Below are 23,014 nucleotides of genomic sequence, written 5' to 3' on the forward strand. Positions count from 1 at the left end.
TTCACTTTTCAGTCTGGACTTTGTCATTCATGGACTGGATCTTAAACCTCTGAGACTGAAAAGATCTATGTTCATAAGTGTATATATAGCGCTTCCAACATACATTATATTGATTAGTCTCAATGTACTAGGCCACGAGGATATTTATGCAGGCAAATACATTGTTTACATTGTGATAACTTGCAGGCAAATTAGCTCATAGAATTGCCATTTTCTCAGTAATGTAAGGGTGAGATGGGTTTCTCTGCATATATGTGTGAGATACTGAAGTGGCCTACAGAGGAGCAACAGTCTGCAGAGGAGAGATTGACTGAAACTATAAGAACTTATAAATAAGTTGTTTATGGATCCGCCATGCTTGTCCATGCTTGAAACCTTGAGTACTTTAAAAGTCTGTTTTGCTGGAGCCTTAACGTCAAATTTTCCTACCAATATTTCTGTGCCATTATGTTCCTACAGTTCCTTCCACACCTACAAGTCTTATAATAACTAGGCCCTATTTTGAATATTGTACTAATGGTGAAAGCAGAAAAATGCCTCTTTTCTCTGATGCAAACATTTCTGGTTGCCTGAAATATCACTTTAGTGACAAATATCAGGATAGGTCATCAATATGAAATCGTGGGGTCTAACACTGGTGCACTGGTGGCCGAATGTAGCTAGTGTACAGAGCGGAACAATGCAGCTCCGTAAATGGTTTAGAGGCTGCTATTCTTTTTAATAGAAGATAATCTGAAGGAACCTGCATGGGCCACCAACCAGTGTATGGAGCTGTAGTTTTCCGCTTCATAAACTGTTACATCCGGCTGTAACTGAAGGTGATAGGGATGCCGGGTGTCAGACCTGCCCCAACGATTTTAAATGAATGATGTATACTTAGCACTGGAAAACCCATTAATGTTCACAAGAACATAACATCCTCATTACCTTTATTAATAGTGTCTCTCTTTACTAAGGGAAAACTGCAAACATTACATAACATTCATAAATGGAAAATCCTAGCTTAATAAAGAATATTACCGTACTGTATGTCCATCCAGCAACGCTACTTGAACTCAGTTCTTGGCTGACACTTTAGAATAAGAGGAGTTAAAAACTAGTTTTTGTACGGATGTGTCACTTCACTATCTAATATATAATTGCCTAGAATACTACTTCCTGCAATTTGTGCCAACTTCCGTGGCTTTGTCCGGAGCTAATGTCCGGAGCTAATGTCCGGAGCTAATGTCCGGAGATAATGTCCGGAGCTAATGTCCGGAGCTAATGTCCGGAGCTAATGTCCGGAGATTAGTGACGTCACCAGTGTCCTACACCCAGGCAGAGCACAGGGGCCCCAGGCAGCATATGGGGCCCCAGGCAGAGAACAGTGGCCCCAGGCAGAGCACAGGGGCCCCAGGCAGCATATGGGGCCCCAGGCAGAGCACAGTGGTCCCAGGCAGAGCACAGGGGCCCCAGGCATCCTATGGGGCCCCAGGCAGAGCACAGTGGCCCCAGGCAGAGCACAGGGGCTCCAGGCAGCATATGGGGCCCCAGGCAGAGCACAGGGGCTCCAGGCAGCATATGGGGCCCCAGGCAGAGCACAGGAGCCCCAGGCAGCATATGGGTCCCCAGGCAGAGCACAGTGGCCCCAGGCAGAGCATAGGGGCCCCAGGCAGAACATGGGGCCCCAGGCAGAGCACAGGGGCCCCAGGCAGAGCACAGGGGCCCCAGGCAGCATATGGGGCCCCAGGCAGAGCACAGGGGCCCCAGGCAGAGCACAGGGGCCCCAGGCAGAGCACAGGGGCCCCAGGCAGCATATGGGGCCCCTGGCAGAGCACAGGGGCCCCAGGCAGCATATGGGGCCCCAGGCAGAGCACAGGGGCCCCAGGCAGCATATGGGGCCCCAGGCAGAGCACAGTGGCCCCAGGCAGAGCACAGGGGCCCCAGGCAGAGCACAGTGGTCCCAGGCAGAGCACAGGGGCCCCAGGCAGCCTATGGGGCCCCAGGCAGAGCACAGTGGCCCCAGGCAGAACATGGGGCCCCAGGCAGAGCACAGGGGCCCCAGGCAGCATATGGGGCCCCAGGCAGAGCACAGGGGCCCCAGGCAGCATATGGGGCCCCAGGCAGAGCACAGTGGCCCCAGGCAGAGCACAGGGGCCCCAGGCAGAGCACAGTGGTCCCAGGCAGAGCACAGGGGCCCCAGGCAGCCTATGGGGCCCCAGGCAGAGCACAGTGGCCCCAGGCAGAACATGGGGCCCCAGGCAGAGCACAGGGGCCCCAGGCAGCATATGGGGCCCCAGGCAGAGCACAGGGGCCCCAGGCAGCATATGGGGCCCCAGGCAGAGCACAGCGATATTTTGGACCACTGTGCGGTGTTTCAGACCCCCTGTGTGATGTCTGGGGCCCTGTTCTTAAGTATATTAAAGATTAAAGTAACGTATATTAAAGTATATTATAGATCAAATTTGACACGTTTATGAGCACCATTGAGTGATATACTCAAGAATGACATAATTTTTCAACATTTTATGGTTTCAAACTGTAAACACTCAGAGTTTTTTTTACTTCAACCAGAAAACCTTAACGGTTCATAAAAAACTTGACTGTTCAGGATATGATAAAAGTCATAGTATTCTGAATCTTTAACTTATAAAGATACCTTTACATGGGGTGATTATTGGTTCCAGAGAGGCTTTCGGCCGATAATCGTACACATGGCTGGTGACAGGACAATACAATATAAACGTTCAAAGGTAAACACTGATAACATTAAAATCTAATATATAATTGCCTAGAATACTACTTCCGGCAATTTGTGCCAACTTCCGTGGCTTTGTCCGGAGATAATGTCCGGAGATAAGTGACGTCACCAGCGTCCTACACCCGCTCAGGGTGGACAAAGATATATGCCTTCGTGGTGCGCGGCACTTTTCTGATTGGTTGCCGCCTGCCGCGAGCGACCAATCAGAAATGTGCCGTACTGTCAAGAATTGTCAAGAGCTGGTGAGTGCAGCCATTTTTTGTTCTTTCTTACTATTATTTATTAATTGTATTATTCTTACATTTGAATAAATGAAGTATATATGGATTCTAGACTCCCGATTCTTTAGAATCGGGCTGCCATCTAGTGCATAATAATAGTATAACATCTGATAAGTAAAAAAGCTTAATATTTACACATATACTTTGTCACTTGGTTTTACTTTGCTTGTTTTCTTTATAGTAGGCTTTGGAATAGCTATATGTTTCACATACAGCATTCTTTGACCATTTAAATCACCTCTCCAGCGTTTTTTTTAAATTTCAGTGGTGGAGTGGTGCCACTAATCTAAGTTCCATGCTCTTAGTGTTCTACTGACTAGCCGCCATCTTCATCCATTCTTGGAGCTGCTCTGGGTAGTCTTCTGCAGGTTGTGACCTGCTGGATTGCACCAGTGTTTTCTGGGTGAGCCAGAGGTCACTTCGTAATATAAGTCTATGAGAGCCAGAACAAGCCTCTCATATAGTTACATTTAGAGCTTACAACCATTACCTCTATGACTGTTACTTCTGACTTCCAGTCAGAAGTTGTGGTCACAAGATGGTGGTGCAGGACCGGTGCAGTGCTGGGAATAGCTGAAGACAGCAGCTTGTAATTATAATACTAGGGTCAGGGAACTTAGATTATTTTTACTGCTCCAGTGCTGAAATAAAAGACAAAATGCTGGAATTGTGCTTAAAGCTCCAGCTGGCCACATGTGTAACAGTTTTCATTAGACTCCTCTTAACTTTCATGATAAAAAATATTATGTTCATGGTTTTACCATGATGTAATAATATTATAATATTTTCATAAATTAATATTATTAAAATATTATGATTGACTAAATGGAAACCTTAAAAGAGTTGCCCTAAAAATGAGGGCCCCACTTCTATGAACCCCCTCAAAATCAGCCAAGGGTATGAGAAGCTGTACTTGCGACTATCAGCTGATCACTGCGGGGGCTTCCATGCTTCTTTTTCAGACAACCACTTGAAGGCTAGCTCTAAGTGACAGTGTTATGAAGAATTAAATTCTGCTCATAAAATGCCTTTATCGTACACTGATAAAATCATAACATGCGAGCAACTAAATGAAACATTTGCAGACATTACAGATTCACACGCCACATCATTTATCATTTTACCATAAGTTATTATTGCTACACCGTGTGAAGCTGTTTTATTTTTCTAATATCTTTGTGGAAGTGATAACTTAAAAGACAGAAAGGAGAACTATTTATTCAAGTGCCATAAAACCAAAATGACAAGATCCTTCTCAGTAAAATATTTAGGGGCAGAGCTTCCCTTCCCAAATTTCCCAAATAGCAATGACCCGCTGGGGTGATGTCACATCCGGCCCCATGGAATGCACTCTGCATGATCCTATTTTGAGACGCCAAGACCATTTCTTTGGGACAAATATTGGAGCACCATAGTTTCAGCGACTCCTAATTATTTCCAAAGGTGTTGGCAAACAGCAATGTATTCTTTCTCAATCTGGCTATTGGATCAAATATTGGCAGCAATAACGTCAGACATAAGTATTAAATATTGGAGATGTTAATATATCAAATCAATGTGTGTCAAATAAATCTGGAAATCCTGCCATTTTTCCCTAAAGGAAGCAAGTAATTGCATATTGTCTGCATGTGTTCCCTAGCACGAGCAATAGACATTCACAAATGTAGACATTGAAAAATGTAAAGGCAGGATTCCCACAAAAGGATCATGAAATGACAGAACTAGATGCTCTTCTCTGGGTATGGCTTTAGAAGGACACAGTACATTGAGATTGAGGAGTAATGTTTTTTCTCTACTGTGTATGATTGCTGTTTGTGAGTATAAAGTAATATATTCGATAACAACATCATTAAACGAGAATCCCCAATATTTCTCTGTTTCTTTCATTCCAAATGTGTCATTATTTATGCAACGTTTATCACTATTTTAAAAAATATACTCTATGAACTAGGGGTTCAAAACCTTCTCTGATCATATCCAACCACACTAAAGCATGGCTTATTATAAGGGCTCGCTTAAATGAGCACAGAGCGAGCCCTTATAATAATCATAAGACTATATATCCAATGATACTAATAAAAATGGTAGTTGAACAGAATCGCGAAGTATCCTAATGTTATAAACATTAAACAAAGCGATGAATGGCAAATATCTTATAACCAGCATCAATTACTTTAGAAGTGAATTTCCTACCTGGTAAACTGCCCTGGAAATGCACCAAGGTTTCAGCATCATCTGCAGAACCCTAAAGTTTCCATGCCGGCATGATCGCAGGGCTCGTGAAGTGAGGTTCCATACTAAGCTGTCCCAGGTAAACATTAAATCCTCAAAGCTTAAAAGAACAGCAGCCATCTTGATCCCATCAAAAAATAATGGATGAGGTGCAAAGCAGATAACTGATGTAGATCCCTTTGATTCCACCGAGTTCAAAGTGCTGCATGTAATTTTATACACAGGAAAAATCACTTTGGCCAAATTTTGTTCAGTACTGCATCAGCAAATGAGTCCCGAGAGACAGCTTTGTGTCTAAAACAAAAAATAAACTTTTTCATACCCACTGTTCCCAAGACAATGGATAAGACATTCCTCTGTGATCTTTTGAGCTGTTCTCATAGGGAGCTCTGCTCGGATTCTGTGACTTCTCAGCTGTCTGCTGCTATACTAAGAAATATACTTACATCCAAAGTCATCACTTCATACTGCTGGGAGAGAATCCAGGGAAATGAAGTATTGTTCCACTGCCAACATTCCTGGGACGGTCCACATTTCTACTTAACTGTTTCTATCTTAAATATAACATTCCCAACATTCAGTCAAAACAAAAAGTTCCAGCAACTTCAAGCAAGTGTATAAATGAAAGGTTTTTCCATCAGGTGGCAAACTGTATGACTTTTATAAGGCCCCCGGAGTAAAATTAGAAAACGGGAACTTCTGTAGATGCCATGACTGACTGCGGAACAAAAGTAGTTATATTAAGTGAATGTTTGGAAACACAGGGATCCACGATGTACCAATAGCTCTTGTTGTATATTTTCTTAACGGGGTTTGACACTTTTACTAGGAGAACTTGGTGGCAGCATAATAGATTGTCATGGATACATCACGGCTGCTTTTTTTTCTAGACATTAGAGAAACAATTGTTCTTCAGGTCTGCAGAGAGGAATAGAAATGGTCATGACAGACCTATAGCAAGGTAATGTTACCTAGTATTAGAGATCAAGGTGATACAGGAATCTACAAGTGCTTCTCACTAAATTAGAATAACATCAAAAAGTTAATTTGTTTCAAATGTCATTATCTCAGTATATTAGAATAATTTAAAAAAAACACCTGCAAAGGCTTCCTAAGCGTTTAAAAAGGTCCCTGCTGACTTGACAGATGTCTATATGGCAGTCATTGACACACTCCACAGGGAGGGTAAGCCACAGAAGGTCATTGCTAAAGAAGCTGGCTGTTCTCAGAGTGTTGTATCCAAGAATATTAACGAAAAGTTGAGTGGCTGTTCACAGAGTGCTGTATCCAAGCATATTAATGAAAGTTGAGTGGAAGGAAAAAGTGAGGTAGAAAAAGGTGCACAAGCAACCAGGAAAACAGCAGCCATGAAAGGATTGCTAAAAAAGGGCCATTGAAAAATTTGGGAGAGATTCACAAGGAGTGGACTGCTGCTGGAGTCATTACTTCAAGAGCCACCACACATAGACTTATCCAGGACATGAGCTACAGGACAAGCGACTCATGACCAATAGACAATGCCAGAAGCGTCTTACCTGGGCCAAGGAGAAAAAGAACTGGACTGTTGCTCAGTGATCCAAGGTGTTGTTTTCAGATGAAAGTAAATTTTGCATTTCATTTGGAAATCCAGGTCCCAGAGTTTGGAGGAAGAGTGGAGAGGCACAGAATCCAAGCTGCTTGAGGTCTAGTGTGACGTTTCCACAATCAGTGATGGTTTGGAGAGCCATGTCATCTTCTGGTGTAGGTCCACTGTGTTTTATCAAGACCAAAGTCAGTGCAGCTGTCTACCAGGAAATTTTACAGCACTTCATGCTTCCCTCTGCCAACAAGCTTTTTAGGAGATGGAAATTTCATTCTCCAGCAGGACTTGGCACCTGTCCACACTGCCAAAGTACCAATACCTACTTTAAAAACAACAGTATCACTGTGCTTGAATGGCCATCAAACTCGCCTGACCTTAATCCCATAGAGAATCTATGCAGTATTGTCAAGAGGAAGAAGAGAGACACCAGACCCAACAATGCAGATGAGCTGAAGGCTGCTATCAAAGCAACCTTGGCTTTCATAACACCTCAGCAATGCTACAGGCTGATCGCCTCCATGCCATGCCGCATTGATGCAGTAATTGATGCAAAAGAAGCCCCAGCCAAGTATTGAGTGCATTTACTGAACATACATTTCAGCAGGCCAACATTTCAGATTTTAAAATCATTTTTGAAGCTGGTGTTATAAAGCATTCTAATTTACTGAGATAATGACTTTTGGGCTTTCATTGGCTGTAAGCCATAATCATCAACATTAACAGAAATAAACACTTGAAATAGATCTGAAAAATGAGCTTCACTTTTTGTATTGAAGAACTGAAATAAATTAACTTTTTATAATATTCCAATATTGTGAGAAGCACTTGTTTATTAAAGGCATAGACCTATTAACTGAAGTGGCTGTGTTTTCAATGTCGAGGTGGGAGCTGTTCTGCATCTGTTAACTGCTATGTATTGCATTAAGAAATACTTTATCCTTTGTATTATTACTGCTAGAGGTATTGTTACCTTAATATAATTGTTTTATAGCTGTAATGTGCCCATAACTTGTTGAAATTGATTATATTATGTTATACCCAAGAGATGTTTTCAAGTTCATTTCCTTATTACTGACAAACACCAATCCTACTGACCTTCTAATTGTTAGATAATAGTCAAATATAATATTAGTTAATTGTGGAATATGTGGATGCAGAAATTTACAAGCTTCATGCAAGTTTTTATCTTACAGCTGCTGGACAAGTTGGGATGTACAAAGAAATCATGGGGCCCATAGCAGCAGTCTTAACATATGAGTTTTATTAGCATTATTTTTTTTATGTGCTTAAAGGGTTTTTCAGAAAAAAAGTTAACTTGCATTCATTGTGTATGATACAGCCATAAATAGCAAAAAACAGAGCTTTCTGTCACAGTCCCATAGACAATGAATGGAGCAGAGGCCGAGAGAGTGCCCCCTCTGCTCTATTTAAGATGAGGTTGCTGAGCACCAATCTTAGGAACCCTGGGGATTTCAGAAGTTGGACCCTCTATGACGTACAAGTCAAACTCTGGCCCAGGGGCCAAATCTGGCTAGCGGGGCATTTATATTTGGCTCGTCCTTGACACAAGAACCACCACCCCCATGAGGAGCCAATATTCTGTATGGAGGACTTTGTGGGACCCATATTACTATAAGGAGGATGATGTTGGGCCTATTATACTGTATGGAAAGCTATGTGGTGCATTATACTGTTTGGAGGACTATGTGGGGCCCATTGTTCTGGATGGAGGACCGTGTGGGGCTCATTTTACCATATAATTATTGGCCAGCGACATTCTCCAAGTTTTTTATTTTGGCCCTCTGCGTGTTTGTGTTTAACATCCCTGCTCTAAGATCATAAAGTTATCCCGTATCCTGTTTTTTTTGGGGGGAGAGGGAGTATGGGAAGAGGGTGGGGGTAAAGAAGGGGTGGGGGACGGTTAACCCTATAATGCATTTATTGTGTACTTATTGAAAAATTAATCCTGTACAAAAGTAATCTTATGCAGGGAGTGAAGGAAGATCACACATCACAGAGTTTCCTCCTTCCCCTGCAACTTGACAGCTCCCTCACAGCCCCAGGGGGATCCAGAGAACAAGGTCACTCTGGAAAGATTAGTTGTTTCATGTAAACAATAAATATACATGCTTTTATATAATGCATCCAAAATATAATACTACAAACAAGGTAATCATATTGCATCACCTAAACATGTTACTCCCAAAGGACTATTACCACACCAGCCACACACCACTGCTACACTACATGCATGATGCACACATCCATAGCCCCTATTCTTACACTGTCTCTCCCCATAAGTCTGCAGCTACTACTGCTGAATAATTTTTAAACTGCCGCGATCATGGCAAAAGCGGCCCTGCCAGCAGTATGCACCCGTGGCACATGCCCCGCCTCCCCCTAGATACGCCCCTTGCATGATACCTCCACAGTGAATTCCTCAACAGTACCGCCACAGAGAGTTTGATGACCCCACAGTGGCCCTATCAAAATATGATGTCCCAGTGCTCCCAACACAGTATGATGTCCATACAGTCCCTCCCAGAAAGGATGATTACTTCACAATTACCCCTCACACATTATGAAGCCCCTAATGACACCCAGCATAACATGATGCCCCCACAAAGGCCCCCCATAGAATCATGGTCTCCTCAGCACCTCATATATTATGATGGCCCCCCACAGCACTCACACACACTATGATTGCTCCCACAGCACCACCATACAGTATAATGGCCTCCACGGCTCACTAAAGGTACCGTCACACTAAACGATATCGCTAGCGATCCGTGACGTTGCAGCGTCCTCGCTAGCGATATCGTTTAGTTTGACACGCAGCAGCGATCAGGATCCTGCTGTGATGTCGCTGGTCGCTGAATAAAGTCCAGAACTTTATTTGGTCGTCCGATCGCCGTGTATCGTTGTGTTTGACACCAAAAGCAACGATACCAGCGATGTTTTACACTGGTAACCAGGGTAAACATCGGGTTACTAAGCGCATTGCCGCGCTTAGTAACCCGATGTTTACCCTGGTTACCAGCGTAAAAGTAAAAAAAACAAACAGTACATGCTCACCTGCGCGCCCCCAGCGTCTGCTTCCTGCTCTGACTGAGATCCGGCCCTAAAGTGAAAGTGAAAGCACAGCGGTGACGTCACCGCTGTGCTGTTAGGGCCGGAGCTCAGTCAGTGTCAGGAAGCAGACGCTGGGGGCGCGCAGGTGAGCATGTACTGTTTGTTTTTTTTACTTTTACGCTGGTAACCAGGGTAAACATCGGGTTACTAAGCGCGGCCCTGCGCTTAGCAACCCGATGTTTACCCTGGTTACCCGGGGACCTCGGCATCGTTGGTCGCTGGAGAGCGGTCTGTGTGACAGCTCTCCAGCGATCAAACAGCGACGCTGCAGCGATCGGCATCGTTGTCGCTATCGCTGCAGCGTCGCTTAATGTGACGGTACCTTTAGTACTATGGCCTCTCACATTATCATGTCCTCCACAGCCACCTGCAAATACTGACTAATTAAAGAAAAAAATACTACTACATTCCCCTTAATCATGCCTACTCCGCTGAAACTCAAAGGCACTGGCTGAATGATGGCAGGGGCCTGTTCCACCACTCATTTTTTAAAAAACATAAAGAGAGCTGCGTATTAGCCAAGCGATTTGAGAACTACAAAATAGATTTTTAAACTATATCCCTGGGGGCCTCTTTAGACTGATACACTGTTTCTATGGCTTTTGTGGTCAGTATTCAGTAGGAAAAGAATAACATAATTTTCTGTTATTTTAGCCACAGATATTTAAGCAGTATTGTATTGAAGGCTTTCAAATTAAAACAGATGCAGGATCTCAATATTTTTAGATGGCATATATTTAATAAAACCATCTTTGTTTAGTGATTTTTATTCCAGTTTCTCTTCTTATCTTTATATACATGCTTTATAGAAGCAGGATTATGTAGAATGAGATGCTGATGAGTATTGTACATCAAGGGAATGTGAGCCGAGTTGCAGAACTCCCGCCATATAACCCCTTAAAAATTCACAGATGATGTGTATGCATCGAAAGGAAATTTGAAAAAATAAAGGAATTTGTTTTAAGATTGATTGACGGGACCATGGTATACGCACACTCAAATAAGTGCTGTGTCTGGTATTGCATCTCAATCCCATTCAAGTTAGTGGAACTGAACACCAGTACCAGGCACAGACACTACCAGATGAACCTGGTTAAAAATAAAGAGACAAACAATCGTTACATAAATAGTGGGGGTGACGGGAGTTGGACCACCTTTCCTGGGAATAGGTAATCGATAGAGATGAGTGGACCCGTGAAGTTTGGGTTCTAGTACTTGACCCATAGAATCCAATGGTGAACTGAACTTTAATGCTGGAAAATGGCTGTAAAATTAATAAATTTAAATAAATAAATGAAAAAAACATGTGGTGTCCCCCCCATTTTTGATAACCACCCAAGGTAAAGCAGACAGCTGCGGGCTTATATTATCAGGTTGGGAAGGTCCCTGGTTATTGTGATGTCCCAGCCTAAAAATACAAGTTTGCAGCTGAATCAAAATTCAGGCATTAATTGATGTGCCAATTCTGGGGCGAATGCGGACTTGTATATTTAGGCTGGGACAGGCCTAATGACCAGGGACATTTCCAGCCTGATAATGTAAGCCTTCAGCTGTCTGTTTTACCTGGGCTGGTTATCAAAAATGGGGGGACCCAACATCGTTTTGTAATATTATTTAATTATTTATTTCTTTTACATTGTTCCTCACCCCACCCGGACTTTATACAGGCCAGGTCATGTGTGGTGCAGGCCAATCATAGCCATACCAATACATGGCATGGCTGTGATGGGGAAAGAAGTGCCCACAGCCTTAAAGCTTATTGATTGGCTGCACTGCAGCCTTTCAAAAAGATTTTCTCGGCTGTCAAACCCGAACCATAACATGGACTTCCGGGAGAATTCCATGTTCAGGGTTCTGCACCGCACACTAGGTGTTTGGAACAAACCTCGAACTTTACCTTTCAGGTTCTCTCATCCCGAGTCATCAGTACTGCAGTCCCAGTATAAAAATTTAAATCCATAATCCCACAAGCTAACATACCTTGCTGATCAGGGTTTGTCCACTTTAAAACTACAGGGTTCAGATTGATTTAGCAGTGAAGCAGGACTACTATGCTAATTAAAGGTTCATTTAGATGGGATGATTTCCAACCAAACCAGTGCTGACTGACTATATACAAGTCGATTGAGGGGAACCTTTATGGTACTAGTCATACGGGCAGACTAAACCATATGAGGCCAGAATGATCATTGACGCAAACATTCTTTCAACATACAGTATACATGTTGTCGGCAGCACATGCCATGCTACACAGGGTGTTCTGCAGCTGGCAACATAGTTTTTGTCGAAAATAAAAAAAACGATCTTTTCACCCTATGGTCAAGCATTTTGCTCTCTTGGCAGCGGATTAGGACATGTTCACACAGGCCAATATTCAGGATGAACATTTTCATAAGTGGTCTTATCAATGGGCTATATATGTGCTGCAGAAATAAGCCTGATTCAAAAGAATAATAGATGCTTTAAAAAGACAGTCCCAATCCACTGGGTATTAGAAGACACCTCTTGGAGTAGAAGACGCAGAAGAAGGTGTTTTTCCTGAAGTGTTTATTCTAATATCTGTGTATAATGGCTTTGCAAGTGTTTTTTTTTTAATAATTCCATATATAACAGAAGCCACCAGACAAATGGACCAATCACTTTGTTTTTTTCCATTGTTGTACATATGTTCATTCTTTTTGGCATTTTTAGTGCTTTTTCAGGCACATTTCAGGCACCTTTCATGTTAATCAGCCTGAAAAAGGTGTTGTGTGCACATACCCTAATAAATGGTGTAAATCTATCAACCACTTTAAAAATAATAGGGGCGATCCACCAAAGCTTTTCTGCCAGAAGCTGTCATAAAAAGCTTTGAAAAGTTGCAGGCTTTTGGCGCAATGAGGAGTTGTGCAACATTTTTTGCCTCTCTTGGTGTTTTCATGGCAGTTTGAAGAAACTCTGCCTTACCTGTCAAATTCTGAAAAAGTGGCAGTGTTTTTTACTTCCGGAATGCTACTTCAGTCCCTTTGATGTAACAGAAGTGCAGTTCGCAGAGAAGATGTGCCGATTTCATCAAGTGTCGCATGCCTCTAACTCAGGGGTGGGGAATTTTTTTTGCCAAGGGCTATGTGGATATTTACTGTATAACATGCTTCGGGGGCCGTGCAAATTAAACAATCCACAAAATACGTCCTGACGCTGGCACCGGTGTCAGGACGTAATCTTTCATCGCACGCGTCTCAGCGCTCAGTACTGAACACTGCATACATGTGATTATAAAGCTAGAAGAAATTAATGGGCCAGTGGCCATCAAAGTACAACTGCCGGCCCAAGCAAGCATTGCGGTCCCAGAGAATCTCCCTGTCGGACGGTTAAAAGGTCACAGAGGGCCGTAAATGGCTCTCGTGCCTGAGGTTCCCCACCCCTGCTCTAAATGAATTTGGAGCATTGTACTCCACCCTTGAATATGACTAGCATATGAAATACCAGTCTTAATGAATCGGGACCAAAGAGTTCTCATATATCACAGCTCCTAACAGAAACAAATTACTTTCCAGCTCACATAGTCATATTTGCAACTTAATTTTCTTGACCATGAGAGAAAAAAATAATGAAAAACCACATCATATGATCCATCTGTAAACCTGTTTGTGATAAAAATGGCTCCAGACTAATCAATCGCATTTTGCCTGGCTCTCACAATGCAAATTATATAACTGCCATAATGGCGAGCCTGGTGATTTTCTTGCCTTTACCTTCTTCAGTTACTGGTCATATAAAAGGCAAAGTAATTGAACAATGCATATAACCCGCTGCTTTTAGTTTCAATCCAAGTCATTAACAGGCACATCCTGCGTCTGGCACACATATGATGAATAAATGCCTGTTCATTTTGATGTCTCTTTCTTCCTCTTCAGAGCCACGTTTGGTTTTAAATAGATAACAGATTTAGACTACAGAGGAACAGAGATGTGGGAATATTATAATAATAAAAACTACATTGCTAAAACGTACTGTAAATCAGATTTTTGTCCAATCGCATTGAGGCTGTCAACTGCAAAAAAAATGCAAACTGCTTCATTCATGGGAAGCAATGTACAAACAATCTGGGTATTTATATTGTAACTTAGAACAATCTACTCATGATTGAATGCTAACAAATCTAAAACGGCTGGCTCCATAAAATGCATTTACACTGCACGATTATCATCAATGAGCTTTTCTAGGAACACAGGCTGCCAATCACTTAAATAAAAAAGCAAAACGCTCGTGAAATTATCTTTTGGTTTGCCTAAAAGATAGAACTGTTCTCAGCAGCACACCTTCCTCTGTAAGCAGAGCTCGCTGACACGACTCGAGTGACCCAGAACCAGGGGCTCCTGTTGTGATTCGGTTCGTGGGCTCCCCCGGTGGTCTCTTGTGGTACTGGTGTCCTGCAAGCTTTGCCTTCTCAGTTCACCTGTTCCTATCAGGATGTGGGAGTATCCTATTTAACCTTGCTCCTCAGTCATTCTAATGCTGGCCATCAATGTATCCAGAGTGATTCTGTTGCATGTTCCTGCTCCCAGTTTTCTGCTCAGCTAAGTTGGACACTTTAGTCCTTAAGTCTATTTTTGTATGTTTTGTCCAGTTTGCACTTATGTGAATCTCTGCAGCTGGAAGCTCTTGTTGGGCTGAAATTAACACTCCAGTGGCATGAGTTGTCACATGAGTTAAGGTAATTTCAGGATGGTGTTTTGAAGGGTTTTGCAGCTGACCGCGAAGTCCTCTGTTGTATCTTTCTGCTATTTAGTTAGCGGGCCTCTCTGTGCTAAATCTGCTTTCATACTATGTGTGTCTTTTCATCTGCTCTCACCGTTATTATTTGTGGGGGGCTGCTATCTCCTGTGGGGACATTCTCTGGAGGCAAGCCAGGACTGTGTTTTCTTCTACCAGGGGTAGTTAGTTCTCCGGCTGGCGCGCGGCATCTAGAGACAACGCAGGAATGCCCCCTGGCTACTTCTAGTGTGGTGTGTAGGTTTAGCATCGCGGTCAGCTCTAGTTTCCATCACCCGAGAGCTTGTCCGTTTATTCTATGCTTCTGATGTTTCCTTGCCATTGGAAACCATAACAGTATGGCCAGCCCAAATGTTTAATCTATAGGCTGAAGCAGGAGAGAAAAGGAACTGTGTGAAACCTTTTTTTTTTTTTTTTCCTCTGAAGTTGCACTCCAGCTCTAATTGCAGTCTCCTGTTTTCCTCTCCTCTTAACCCCTGAATGGCTCAGACTTTATCTGTTGAAATATGGATCCCCAGAGTCTGGCTACCAATTTGTATAATCTTGCCTCTAAAGTTCAGAATATACAAGATTTTTTGTTACATGCTCCTCGGTCTGAACCTAAAATTCCTATACCGGAGTTTTTTTCTGGAGATCGATCTTGTTTTCTAAATTTTAAATACAATTGTAAATTGTTTCTTTCGCTGAGATCTCATTCTGCTGGAGATCCTGCCCAGCAAGTAAAAATTGTTATTTCTTTACTGCGGGGTGACCCCCAAAATTGGGCATTTTCATTGGCACCAGGGGATCCTGCGTTGCTCAATGTGGATGCATTTTTTCTGGCTTTGGGGTTGCTTTATGAGGAACCAAATTTGGAGATTCAGGCTGAGAAAGCCCTAATAGCCCTCTCTCAGGGGCAAGATGAAGCCGAAATATATTGCCAAAAATTTCGAAAATGGTCTGTGCTTACTCAGTGGAATGAGTGCGCTCTGGCGGCAATTTTCAGAGAAGGTCTCTCTGATGCTGTAAAAGACGTCATGGTGGGGTTTCCTGCGCCTACTGGTCTGAATGAGTCCATGACAATGGCAATTCAGATTGATCGGCGTTTACGGGAACGCAAACCTGTGCACCAGTTGGCGGTGTCTTCTGAAGAGGCACCACAGAGTATGCAATGTGATAGCTTTCTGTCCAGAAGCGAACGACAGATTTATAGGCGCAAAAATCATTTGTGCTTCTATTGTGGAAATTCTACTCATGTTATATCAGCATGCTCTAAACGAACAAAGAAAGTTGATAAATCCTCTGCTATTGGCACTTTGCAGTCCAAGTTTATTTTGTCTGTAACTCTAATTTGTTCGTTATCTTCTATTGTTGCGGATGCGTATGTGGATTCTGGCGCCGCTTTGAGTCTTATGGATTGGTCCTTTGCCAGGCGCTGTGGGTTTGATCTAGAGCCTCTGGAAGTTCCTATACCTTTAAAGGGTATTGATTCTACACCATTGGCTAGTAATAAACCACAATACTGGACACAAGTGACTATGCGTATGACTCCAGACCATCAAGAGGTGATTCGCTTCCTTGTACTGTATAATCTACATGATGTGTTGGTGCTGGGATTGCCATGGTTGCAAACTCATAACCCAGTCCTTGACTGGAAAACAATGTCTGTACTAAGCTGGGGATGTCAGGGAAATCATGGGGACACATCTTTGGTCTCCATTGCTTCATCTATTCCCTCTGAAATTCCTGAGTTTTTGTCTGATTATCGTGACGTTTTTGAGGAATCTACTCTTAATTCTCTTCCTCCTCACAGAGATTGCGATTGCGCCATAGATTTGATGCCTGGCAGTAAATTTCCTAAGGGTCGTCTATTCAATCTGTCTGTACCTGAACATTCTGCCATGCGAGAGTATATTAGGGAGTCCTTGGAAAAGGGACATATTCGTCCTTCTTCGTCTCCTCTTGGAGCGGGGTTCTTTTTCGTAGCTAAAAGCGATGGTTCTTTGAGACCTTGTATTGATTATAGAATCTTGAATAAGATCACAGTCAAGTATCAGTATCCTTTGCCATTGCTGACAGATTTATTTGCTCGCATTGAGGGGGCGAAGTGGTTCTCTAAGATTGATCTTCGCGGTGCGTATAATTTGGTGCGAATTAAGCAGGGGGATGAGTGGAAAACCGCATTTAATACGCCCGAGGGCCATTTTGAGTATTTGGTGATGCCTTTTGGTCTGTCAAATGCCCCTTCGGTCTTTCAGTCTTTTATGCACAATATTTTCCGTGAATATCTGGATAAATTTATGATTGTGTATTTGGACGATATCTTGATTTTTTCGGATGACTGGGAATCTCATGTTCAACAAGTTAGGAGGGTTTTTCAGGTTTTGCGGACCAATTCTCTGTTTGTTAAAGGTTCAAAGTGTGTTTTTGGGGTTCAGAAGATTTCTTTTTTGGGGTACATTTTTTCCCCCTCTTCTATTGAGATGGATCCTGTGAAGGTTCGGGCTATTTGTGACTGGATGCAACCGACTTCTCTTAAGGGCCTTCAGAAATTTTTGGGCTTTGCTAACTTTTATCGTCGATTCATAACTGGTTTTTCTAGCGTTGTCAGGCCTTTGACTGATTTGACTAAAAAGGGTGCTGATGTTGCAGATTGGTCTCCTGCTGCTGTGGAGGCCTTTCGGGAGCTTAAGCGCCGTTTTTCTTCTGCTCCGGTGTTGTGCCAGCCTGATGTTTCTCTTCCTTTTCAGGTGGAAGTTGATGCTTCCGAGATCGGAGCGGGGGCGGTTTTGTCGCAGAAAAGTTCAGATTGTTCAGTGATGAGACCTTGTGCGTTCTTTTCTCGAAAATTTTCGCCCGCCGAGCGAAATTATGACGTCGGTAATCGGGAGCTTTTGGCGATGAAGTGGGCATTCGAGGAGTGGCGTCATTGGCTTGAGGGTGCTAAACATCAGGTGGTGGTCTTGACTGATCACAAAAATTTGATTTATCTTGAGTCAGCCAGACGTCTGAATCCTAGACAGGAGCGCTGGTCGTTGTTTTTCTCCCGGTTTAATTTTGTGGTTTCGTATCTGCCAGGTACTAAGAATGTGAAGGCGGATGCCCTTTCTAGGAGTTTTGAACCTGATTCCCCTGGTGATTCTAAACCTACGGGTATACTTAAGGATGGGGTGATATTGTCTGCTGTCTTCCCAGACCTGCGACGTGCTTTACAAGAGTTTCAGGCGGATCGGCCTGATCGTTGTCCGCCTGGTAGATTGTTTGTGCCGGATGAGTGGACCAATAGAGTCATCTCGGAGGTTCATTCTTCTGCGTTGGCAGGTCATCCGGGAATTTTTGGTACCAGAGATTTGGTGGCTAGGTCCTTCTGGTGGCCTTCCCTGTCTCGGGACGTGCGTATTTTTGTGCAGTCTTGCGATGTTTGTGCTCGGGCCAAGCCTTGTTGTTCTCGGGCTAGTGGGTTGTTGTTGCCCTTGCCTGTTCCTAAGAGGCCTTGGACACACATCTCTATGGATTTTATTTCTGATCTCCCTGTTTCTCAGAAGATGTCCGTCATTTGGGTGGTGTGTGACCGCTTTTCTAAGATGGTTCATTTGGTGCCCTTGCCCAAGCTGCCTTCCTCATCTGAGTTGGTGCCCCTGTTTTTTCAGAATGTGGTTCGGCTGCATGGTATTCCGGAGAATATCGTTTCCGACAGGGGATCCCAGTTTGTGTCCAGATTTTGGCGGGCGTTTTGTGCCAGGATGGGCATTGATTTGTCTTTTTCGTCTGCATTTCATCCCCAGACAAATGGCCAGACGGAACGTACTAATCAGACCTTGGAGACTTATTTGAGGTGTTTCGTGTCTGCTGATCAGGATGACTGGGTCTCCTTTTTGCCGTTGGCTGAATTTGCCCTTAATAATCGGGCCAGTTCTGCCACTTTGGTCTCCCCTTTCTTTTGCAATTCAGGGTTCCATCCTCGTTTTTCATCTGGTCAGGTGGAGTCTTCGGATTGTCCTGGAGTGGATACCATGGTGGATAGGTTGCATCGTATTTGGGGGCAGGTGGTGGACAATTTGGAGTTGTCCCAGGAGAGGACTCAACGTTTTGCTAATCGCCATCGTCGTGTTGGTCCTCATCTTCGTGTTGGGGACTTGGTGTGGTTGTCCTCCCGTTTTGTCCCTATGAGGGTCTCTTCTCCTAAGTTTAAGCCTCGGTTCATCGGTCCTTATAAGATTTTGGAAATTCTTAACCCTGTGTCTTTTCATTTGGACCTCCCAGCATCCTTTGCTATCCATAATGTCTTCCATCGGTCATTATTGCGGAGGTATGAGGTACCACTTGTGCCTTCTGTTGAGCCTCCTGCTCCTGTGCTGGTTGAGGGTGAATTGGAGTACGTGGTGGAGAAGATCTTGGACTCCCGTGTTTCCAGACGGAGACTTCAATATCTGGTGAAATGGAAGGGCTACGGTCAAGAGGATAATTCTTGGGTTACAGCTTCTGATGTTCATGCTTCTGATTTGGTCCGTGCCTTTCATAGGGCTCATCCAGATCGCCCTGGTGGTTCTTGTGAGGGTTCGGTGCCCCCTCCTTAAGGGGGGGGGTACTGTTGTGATTCGGTTCGTGGGCTCCCCCGGTGGTCTCTTGTGGTACTGGTGTCCTGCAAGCTTTGCCTTCTCAGTTCACCTGTTCCTATCAGGATGTGGGAGTATCCTATTTAACCTTGCTCCTCAGTCATTCTAATGCTGGCCATCAATGTATCCAGAGTGATTCTGTTGCATGTTCCTGCTCCCAGTTTTCTGCTCAGCTAAGTTGGACACTTTAGTCCTTAAGTCTATTTTTGTATGTTTTGTCCAGTTTGCACTTATGTGAATCTCTGCAGCTGGAAGCTCTTGTTGGGCTGAAATTAACACTCCAGTGGCATGAGTTGTCACATGAGTTAAGGTAATTTCAGGATGGTGTTTTGAAGGGTTTTGCAGCTGACCGCGAAGTCCTCTATTGTATCTTTCTGCTATTTAGTTAGCGGGCCTCTCTGTGCTAAATCTGCTTTCATACTATGTGTGTCTTTTCATCTGCTCTCACCGTTATTATATGTGGGGGGCTGCTATCTCCTGTGGGGACATTCTCTGGAGGCAAGCCAGGACTGTGTTTTCTTCTACCAGGGGTAGTTAGTTCTCCGGCTGGCGCGCGGCATCTAGAGACAACGCAGGAATGCCCCCTGGCTACTTCTAGTGTGGTGTGTAGGTTTAGCATCGCGGTCAGCTCTAGTTTCCATCACCCGAGAGCTTGTCCGTTTATTCTATGCTTCTGATGTTTCCTTGCCATTGGAAACCATAACAGGCTCCTTCCCTGTCCCTAATGCTAGGGGGTGCCCTAGCTCGCCCTGTTCCCCTGGGATACTTCTGATGGTGAAGATCCCGGGGCCACGCACCTTGCCTTATCTCCTGAATCTGCCCTCCATCGGTACCCTTCCCCCACCCAGGGAAGAGGGGAGTAGTAGTGCACCATAGTACACCAACTAGACGAACAAGATAACATGAACAAGGAAAATGGAAAATACCAGGCATGCAAATATGCATTCACATAGAATGCACCGGGGAGTGGAAGATGGGGTAAAACCAAAGAAGGGGAAGAAAGGGAATTTTATCAAACTCACTAAACCAAACAACAGTCACAGATAAATCCACCAAATGCTTACTTAAATAAACATCAACTACTATCCTCCTAGTCAGATTATATGGTGATAGGATGGGCTAACTGTGCTCATTTGAGAGCCCTTGTTCCCAGAGCTCTAAACATGTCAGATTAACACCTGTATTTACACCATTTAAAAAGAAGGTGAAGTGGTTCTATTCTGCGCAGGAGTAGGAGCAATTAGACAATGCTGTCTTCTGGCTCCTCTCGGTCGCGGTAAACCCGTGATTCTCATGCTGCCGAGAGCATGGCAGTCGATACACACTGAACCATCTATTAGGCTGCTTTCACAATGCGCTTTTCTTTGCATTCGTAGGTGTCTCAGTGTCTGCCTCCAGTAGGCATATATGCCCAGAAATGATGTACGACAGAGCTCATGTTCACTCTGCCATTACCATTATGGTCTATGGCTCCTTCAGTGCATAAGTCCAAATACTTTCTTGTGGGGGAATTCAGACGCAAGCCTGACGGGACCCACGAACGTGCAGAAAAGCGCAATGTGAAAGCACCCTTACAGATTATTCAGTGCACATCTGCAGCAAGGTCAACCCATGAAAACAGGCTATTAAACATACTCCAACATGCAAATTATGCCATTGGTGGTTATTTTCCTATGAGCATCGTGCCGAAACTGTTCATATCGTTTTCCTTTGGATAAACGGTGCCAATGATGATTGATAGCTACTTACAATATCTGTGCTAGTACCGTAGAAATTACAGATCAGAGATAGCTGTTATTGATTTCTCATGTCCATGACTAGCTCTAGATTCAGACTAACATTATGGTGGTCCAACGAATATAGCTGTATGTCTCACCAGAAGAGGGGATTGGATCCTATTAAAGAAGTAAACTTTCTTACTTCCCAGTGAGAGTATATGGTAAGACTATTTTGCATGACAACTACTTAGCTATAATCTTGTTGTTATCCTTACAGGAAATGGTATGATTGTAATTTGGGATAAAATATTCTAAAGTTTCATCTCATCAAAAAAAACAAGTAGTGATGATCGATCACTAAAATGCTCCAGTGCTCAGAACTCAAATCGAATGTGCTGGAAGCTCGGACATGAACGTGTCGAGTATAAAGGATGTCAATGGGAAACTTGAACATTTTCAATAATATTAATAATTGGGTATTATCCCATAGGTTACAGTAGTAATACAATTATTATTATTAAGGTATAGTTACAAGGGCAGAACATGCAGAAAATGGTAGATATTAAACTGCCCAATTATATAAATGCACAGCATCTCTATACATATTTATTTCATATGCTAAGTGAGGATAAACAGTCGGTAAAACTCCGCAGTGTCCATGCCCAATGTAACTTAGTAGCTGTACAGTATAAAGTAGACATGCTCATAATAAAGCCAAACTTTCAAGGAATGCTTACATAATGAAAATGTAATATAATAGCCATTACTCGCAGAGTAGGTAGGGGTCTAGGCGTCCACCACATCGACGCGAGTTTCGCAATGAAATGCTTCATCCAGGACAAATAAATATATAGAGAGATGCTGTCATAGATTGGTTACATATGGTAGATAGAGTCATTGCATGTTATTTAATGACTATGTATGCGCATTTATATAATTGGGCAGTTTAACAACTACCACTTTCTGCATGTCACTTGCCCTGGTAACTGTACCTTTATAATAATAATTGTTATATTACTATTGTAACCTTATATGGGATACTATCCAGTTATTGATATATATTTAGAACTTGCTTTTCCTATATGCCATTACCCATTTTATTACTTTGTTGTATCTGTCCAGGCTGTGCCACCTATCTACCTCATCTGTGTCTTCTCACCTTTTTTTTACTCCACTATTGCCCTTGTTGGGTGATCTTATTGTTGTTTACCCCAATAAACTTGATTTTATTTGCTTTATTTGCCCTTTCATGAAGCTTAATCTTAGGTGGTTCTTAGAAATCCAGAGCTAGTTGCAGAAATTCCATGAATGACATCCGTTCCCTGCATCGAGATTTGGAGAATTCTGTCTTGAGGATACATTGCGGCATGAAATTATATACAAGAAAACAAATTGAGAGCATGAACCATTCTTTTTTTTCTTTTTTGATAGGAAAGCGGAATTGCGTTTTTGCCTATGGCAAAGTCTTAGGTCAAATTCAGTGATATTGCACAGCTGCACACTCTGGTGTGTTGGGAATATTTTAATAAATACTCTGAAAGCAAATGAAATTTCATGCACATTTCAGCCACACAGGAAAAGATGACAAAACTCTGCTCTGTATATCTGTGGTGACACAAACATTGGAAATATTCCTCAAGACATGTACTATAGCCTTATTTTGAAGCCTGGGAAAGTGCATGACTTGAGCTGACCTCCAGATTTATCTCTCCAGAGTAACAGGCAAATAAAACCATTTTTAGAAACATTCCCAAAGATCCTGAAAGTCATTTTCAGACTGACCCCATGGTCATAAAGCAGCTAATGTTATAAATGATGCAGCTAAGTTGGCTCCAACCTATGTTCTTACTTTAATTTGGAACTAAAGGCATACAAGGAAATATATTATTAGGCATTACGTTTGGAGTAATGTCCTAATAATAATAATAATAATAATTTTATTTATATAGCGCCAACATATTCCGCAGCGCTTTACAACT

At 43.0% G+C, this 23,014-nt stretch overlaps 1 protein-coding gene across 7 annotated transcripts in view; it reads right to left on the bottom strand.

The window, feature by feature from the left end:
- Positions 1-23,014, bottom strand: part of FRMD4A (FERM domain containing 4A) — a 584,036-nt gene that overhangs the window by 316,616 nt on the left and 244,406 nt on the right. Inside the window, exon 1 of one of the 7 annotated variants that reach the window (XM_077264624.1) lies at positions 5,215-5,441. The exons of 5 other annotated variants lie outside the window; for them this stretch is intronic. In XM_077264624.1, the coding sequence (XP_077120739.1) occupies positions 5,215-5,373 (159 nt within the window). In that variant the 5' untranslated portion in view covers positions 5,374-5,441. Of the gene's footprint in view, positions 1-5,214; positions 5,442-23,014 lie in introns of those variants that run through there. One more of the 7 variants, XM_077264623.1, reaches the window with a different exon arrangement.

Source organism: Ranitomeya variabilis, chromosome 5, assembly GCF_051348905.1.
Source record: "Ranitomeya variabilis isolate aRanVar5 chromosome 5, aRanVar5.hap1, whole genome shotgun sequence".
In the NCBI taxonomy this organism is placed as follows: domain Eukaryota; kingdom Metazoa; phylum Chordata; class Amphibia; order Anura; family Dendrobatidae; genus Ranitomeya; species Ranitomeya variabilis.